Here is a 6,547-nt window from a genome sequence, read left to right as displayed (position 1 = left end):
ATTTCTCCAAAAATACCTACAGGGACATAAAAAGCCATAATAAATATAAAATCGAGCACTAATAATATATACAATTGAGATCATATAAGACACAAAAATGTGCCTATCATTAAGCAGGCATTTTCTGTAAATTTCTACCAACCCATTTTTAATACGGGTTACACTGTCAGGCACCTCCAGACAAGAAATTCATTCCCAAGGCCAAGCTCATCTTTTAACATGCAGCAAATAGATAATATTCCTATTACTCTTGTATTATGTGGTCGACAAACCGGTGAAAATTAAGACCCTAGAAACGGACATTTTGTTGATATTGTTTTTGTTCAAGTAACGAATCTATAACCACCGATCTTGAGGCACACAAAACTTTTTTTCTCTGTCTCTGGGCATGGCCATGTGACCCATGTCTGAACTAAGACACGCACAATTATCGCGGCATTAATGCATATATATATATATACATGCACATGATTACCAAGTATGTTGATGTGTTTAAAATGATATTTTTGATTCAGAGTATGTGGTGATGATCATTTCTGACTCGGTTTGATTTTCCAAAAGAATCTCATTTTGTTTCGTAATCTTATGAAGATGCCTTTATCAACATTTCTTGGTACATGTCTTCCTGTTCTCTAGAGACCCAACCCAAAGCTTTTTTCATGGATATCCAGCTTCCATCCATTTTAGCTCTTCTGTCTTTCCTTTTCTTTTTATTCATGGTGTTGAAGAATGGAGAAAGATCAAGCTCAAAATTGCCTCCAGGTCCAAGGAGACTACCTTTAATCGGAAACTTGCATAACATGGTAGGACTAGTACCACACCGTTCACTCAGAAATTTAGCCAAGAAATATGGACCCATTATGCACTTGCAACTCGGTGAAGTTCCAATACTGGTTGTTTCATCCCCAAGCGTGGCAAAACAGATTATGAAGACCCACGACTTAGTTTTCGCAGACAGACCAGAGATTTATGCTGCAAAAATTATGTTATACGATTGTAGTAATGTTGTGTTCTCTCGCTATGGTGATTATTGGAGAGAAATGCGTAAGATTTTCGTCTTGCACCTCTTAAGTGCTAAACATGTTCCTTTGTTCCGACCGCTAAGAGAAGAGGAGGTCAAGAATACGATCAAAAGCATTTCATTGCAAGCTGGTGTACGTATCAATCTCAGTAAACGAATCACGTCTTTGTTCAATACGATCACTTCAAGAGCAGCTTTCGGTGATAAATGCAAAGTTAACGAAGAAGTCATTTCAATGATGCGTGAATCACTTACTTTGGTAGGAGGTTTGGAAGATTTATTCCCTTCGTTAAAATTGTTACATCGCATCGGTGGAATGAAATCAAAATTATTGGGATTACATCAAGAAGTCGACAAGTTTTTAGAGCGAGTTATCCAAGAACACAGAAAGAGTAGGATGGTAAAAATCGATGATGGTGAATTGGAGGAGGAGGATTTAGTAGACGCACTTCTTCGAGTTCAAGAGAGTGGTGAATTATCATTAACAACACAAAATATTAAAGCCGTCATCTGGGTTCGTATAGTTTTACGTAATTTAAAAAAGAAATTTATCATTATGCTCGAGTAGAAACTGTTTGTGAAATTTATAACTGGTTTTCACATTTCAAGTTTGTTAATATATTCTCTTTTCAACAGGAAATTTTTGGTGCAGGAACAGATACTTCAGCCATTGCAATACTATGGGCGATGTCTGAGTTGCTAAAAAACCAAAGAGTAATGGAGAAAGTTCAAACCGAAATAAGACAGGTCTTCGGTGGGAAGAAGCAAATCGATGAAACTGACACTAGTAAACTAGAATACCTAAAGCTAGTTATCAAAGAAACACTAAGGCTACACCCTCCAGCTCCACTAACTTTACGAGAAAGTAGAGAAAGATGTGAAATTGATGGATATGACATACCCGCAAAAACCAAGATGATTGTCAATGTGTGGGCTCTCGGAAGAGATGCAGAATACTGGAGCAATGCTGACGCGTTTGAACCAGAAAGGTTTGATGGAAATACAGTTGATTATAAGGGAAATAACTTTGAATATATTCCATTTGGAGCTGGTAGAAGGATGTGCCCAGGCATGTCATTTGCTATGGCTAATGTTGAGCTGACACTTGCTCATTTGTTATATTATTTTGAGTGGAAGATTGTCGATGAATTAAAAACCTCTGAAGAACTTGATATGATAGAACTCTTTGGTGTATCAGTTTCTAGAAAAAATGATTTGATCTTGATTCCTATTCCTTTCGTTCCTTATTGATGTAGTTGTTTGTTTTACTTATGCAAAATATATGCTTTGAAATTTTATGTTGCAGAATGGAGTCTCTAAGTGAGTCTATAGTCATTGTATGCTTTCTTAAGATAGAATAACGGGATTGTTTTTCTGCTTTCAATTCAATAATAGTTGCTTTACAACCAGTATTCAAGAAAAACATTTTGTGGCTCTGGTAGAAATCGGTATCAATGTCACGCAATTACTCTCAACGGGTTGCCCATTTGATAGTTTCAGAGTTTTCCCGTGGGATAGGTGCACAAGTTATGCGTTGACAAGTAAACAAAATAATATGCAAACCCTTCCTCCTGAAAAAAATTGATCCGAGCATATGTACATGTGCCCCTATTAGAACTATTGTCGTCTATCTGGTGTAAACACCCAAATATTATTATAGGATAATGTGGAGACTAATCTCAATACACAATACAATTATCTGGAGAACTCTTTTTCTCTCTTCTAGAATATTCTACTAGCTCTACCCTCTTTTCTCTTGGGAAACCTCCTTTTATAGGAAGAGTTGGCTTAGTGTTGACCTCAAGTGAACAACCTCCTTACAATATGAGCTTTACTATACAACAAACATCTCTTTACTACGGGCACATCCATGCTGTCAAATTCCCATGTTTACATTATCCCCCTGACTGTGTTGTCGAGGCTTACAGACTTGGTAATCAGTCATAGCTTGTATTCAAGACATGTTTATTGATTGTTCTCTCTTCCGCGGAGCCCCTTGTTGGTTGCGAACCCGGGTTTTCCTATCGTCTTCGCCAAAGCCCCCTGTTGATCGTGACCCCGGAATTGGGTCTACATCGGCTGATTGAAGCGTCTTCGGAATTGCTGCATTTCTTTAGTATGATCTTTGAGAGGGCTTGGAACCGCATACGTTGCCTCATTAAACCTTGTCAAGGAAAACCCAGCGGGACAAAACCTTGACGAAGGGAAAAGAGTACAACGCGGAGAGTCCGTGTAAAGTTACTTTGTTGAAGTTCGCTTCTCTTCAAGTCTTTGATTTCCTTGATCTTCTCGGAGCTTCGTCTTCTTGACTTCATTGTTGATGGTGAATTCAGATATACATCCGCCGGAGCCCCCATTCTTAGCCCCCTGACTGTTTTGTTGAGGCTTGCAGACTTGGTAATCAGTCATAGCTTAAATTGAGAGCGCGTCCTTTAGTCGTCATTTCCTTCCCGGAGCCCCCTACTTAGTTGCGGCTTCGAGCTTGCCTTTGTATTCTCTTTTTTCTTGGGAGCCCCCTATTAGTCATAACCCCGAGCACTACCCAAGGGTCCCTCTCTTATCTCGGATTTGGGTCCATATCGGCTGACCCTATCATAGTTCTGGTTTTGTGTTGTCTTGTTAGAATCTTTTCTTACCCTTCTCCTCTACTTTAAGACTCGTGCTTCAGTGCGGGGATTTGTTGTCTCTGCGTGTCTTTCCTCTCTCGATATTTCCTGTGACTGTGATATCGCGTCCTCGAGATGGTCTTTTGGTGTTTCTAGGGTCAGTCCAGGGTCTTGTGGTTAGAGATGATTCGAAAGAGGTTCGTCGTTCGTTGCTATTTCGAGAAAAGGTGGAGTTTATAGTGACTCATCGTCAGGCTGTGCGTGCTCGTCTTTGGGATGAGTGGAAGGAACGATCGAGGAATCATGAAACGGCCCTTCAAGACAAAAGCTTCCCCGGAAACACTGGGTCGCATTTATCAGCTCCTGCTAGACATGAATGTTGATTGCGTGATGGCGCATCGTTTGCTAGATGAGCCTCGGGATGAAGGTTCTTTTGTTACCCTCCTCCTCTTCTTCACATACCTCCGCTATTACGAGAGGCAGCGTCTGATATCATTTTTCTGATTGCTTTCGGCTCTCCGGGGTAAGGACACAGTTAGTGCTGCTTTGGCACAAGCTCGGGAGGAGCTCCGCTTATTGCCTTAATGGTCTTATTGATGTCTTATTTTCTTGTTTTAGATGTAAGAGGTGACTGATTTTCTCTCCGGTATTGTTGTCTCATGTATTTCCCTATCATTGGCATTGTGGGTGTCATCGTTTAATTTCGTATTTTATTCCATGTATTCTCTCCCCTCTTTTGTTTCAAACTGTCGTGGTGAGCTGGAGTTTTGTGTGTGTATGTTTGTGTCGGGGTTGCTCTCTTGGTATTAGATGGATTCTTGGGAAGGAGTCCATTGAGTTGGCCTAATGCTGACATCGGGTGTCTTATACAAGTTACTTGACATATCGAGCATGCTCCGTTTTGGGGGTTATGGAGTGTCCGATGTCACCAAGAGTGATTCTGTAAAAGTAGGGAGAGGAAAGAAGTAGTTCTCCTCGTATGGGTTTAGACTATGTAGGAAAAGCTCTCGGTCGGCGTATCCGGGATCTGATCCCAGTGCCTTTTGTACAGAGTTTGTCCCGGATATGTGATTGCGTCAATTTAATTGACGAGTTAGGGTGTGATGAAGTAGAAGAAGACTTAGATTAATTAGAAGCGGCATTGTTTTATTCAGAAACAAAGGGAGATGGTGGATGTTGCCCTTTCATAAGGGGTAAGAATAAGATTATGCATTTGTTGATTGCATTACGCCCTTTCATAAGAGGTAAAGAATAAGATTATGCGTTTGTTGATTGCATTACGCCCTCACAGAAGGGGTAAAGAAATTAATACGAAAAGATGAATCCTTTTAAAGTGCCATGTCATGGTATGATCTTTACTGAGTTAACTACTTCGTGAATAAAGAGATATGTGGACATGTCTTAGAAGTAATGCAATTAATTCTGCCTCTCTGGTTACTCATATTGTCGCGACTTGTAAAGACAATCTTGCTGATTGCGGATCGATGCAGTTTTAGCCTTCTAGGAACACCTGGAATTAAACACGTTGGCATGCTTTTGAGTGGGATCTTGTCGATGGATGTTGACTTTCTTTGCTTAAAGTCGAGCTGGTGGTGTCATGAGGATCATAGACCCTGGGCTTTGTCTTCTGCCATCTCATTTCCTCCCTATCTTTAGTCTTTCATTAGCAACTTCAAGTCTTACAGAGAAAACGAATCAAATATAAGCAACCACGGAAACTCCATTTCGGTAATTGAGTCCGCGGCCATGATATTGATAAGTATGTTAATCAACTCTTCCGGATCAGTTGAAGGCGGGAGAGGGTGGGGAGCTGCACTGGCTGCGTTTGACAGATGAAGATGGAACCAATTTCTTTTAGGACTCCGTCTTGAGTAATAGCCGAACTCTAGTTTGCGTTGATGGTAGAAGATGGTTGAACGTTTGAGAGGCTCTTCCCTGTGAGCTTGTTACAAACAGTTGTGGTGCATAGCATTATCTGTTCTTCACTACCCCGGCTATTTATTACCTCTTCGGTTCTTCTCTATTCAATCGAAGTTGAATGTCCTAACAAGGGTCCAAATCTGTACCAGAGGTGGCGTCCACTTTTTTTGTTGAGGAAATTGTAGAGAGGTTTCGTTGGCAGTGGATCCCATCAAATTTTCCTTTGATTCAATACAAATTGTGCCTTGGGAATTTACTACTGCAGGTGGAACTGCCGATGAAGCTTTGATGGTGGTAGCGGGTGAAGGATCAGGTCGATGACGGATAAAAGCTTCGGATAATAAGGCGGCGAGAGATGGGAGACTGTGGTGGAGTGCCATTTGGTTGAAGGCGTTTTGTGGTGTCTTCGGTATTTTGTAACCCGGGGCTGCTATCAAATAGAAGATCTGAGTAAGCTAACTATCCATTAGTATCCATTACTGTCCTCGGGTGCTAATGATTTTGATGCATCTCTGGGTTCAGTCGATGGTGCCTTTTATCGCCATGTAAATGTTTCACGCCAGTTCCTCTCCATACACTTCGATGACGCTTTCTGGAGGTGTTGTTATGGGATGAATTGAGGTCTTGTCGATGCTTGATTCTACAAAGCTGATTCCGCTGTTGACATCTTAGCAACGCCGTTGACCCCGGAAATGGTAGAAACCGGGATTACGGAAATTTGTCTCGAGATGACTTCCTCTGAAGTTGCATTGATGAGACCCAATTGAACTGATTGGTGATAGAACCCGATGGTGAAGACTAGAGATACAACTCGTATAGGGGCAAAGAAAATCAGTTGTGAATTTCTCCTTCGTCTGTTATTAGCTACACCATTTCCATGATCACTGAAATAGCAAATCAATTCAGTGAATATCCGAGAAAAGATTCAACTAAGTTGATTAAAACACGACATAAGTCGTTGAAAACTTTTATTTGATTTTGTTCGTAGGGTAAAATCCCG

At 40.8% G+C, this 6,547-nt stretch overlaps 1 protein-coding gene across 1 annotated transcript; it reads left to right on the top strand.

Moving 5' to 3' along the window:
• Window positions 1-617: 617 nt before the first annotated feature.
• Window positions 618-4,010, top strand: LOC113325302 (cytochrome P450 71D8-like). Its single transcript, XM_026573502.1, has 5 exons — window positions 618-1,535; window positions 1,658-2,260; window positions 2,328-2,341; window positions 3,355-3,418; window positions 3,645-4,010. Exons 1-5 carry the CDS (start codon window positions 618-620, stop codon window positions 4,008-4,010), a joined length of 1,965 nt encoding a protein of 654 aa, XP_026429287.1.
• Window positions 4,011-6,547: the final 2,537 nt, after the last annotated feature.

Source organism: Papaver somniferum, chromosome 11, assembly GCF_003573695.1.
Source record: "Papaver somniferum cultivar HN1 chromosome 11, ASM357369v1, whole genome shotgun sequence".
Taxonomy (NCBI): Eukaryota; Viridiplantae; Streptophyta; class Magnoliopsida; order Ranunculales; family Papaveraceae; genus Papaver; species Papaver somniferum.
The sequence above is the reverse complement of the archived record's forward strand: the minus strand, read 5'-3'. Positions and strand labels throughout refer to the sequence as shown.

What these genes read in the sequence shown, in the direction of transcription:
- LOC113325302 (XM_026573502.1), top strand. Translation starts at nt 618, where the DNA reads ATGTCTTCCTGTTCTCTAGAGACCCAACCCAAAGCTTTTTTCATGGAT. An exon ending in ATATTAAAGCCGTCATCTGG is followed by an intron (nt 1,536 to 1,657) that starts GTTCGTATAGTT and finishes TCTTTTCAACAG; the next exon opens with GAAATTTTTGGTGCAGGAAC. An exon ending in TGTTGAGGCTTGCAGACTTG is followed by an intron (nt 3,419 to 3,644) that starts GTAATCAGTCAT and finishes TTGTCTTGTTAG; the next exon opens with AATCTTTTCTTACCCTTCTC.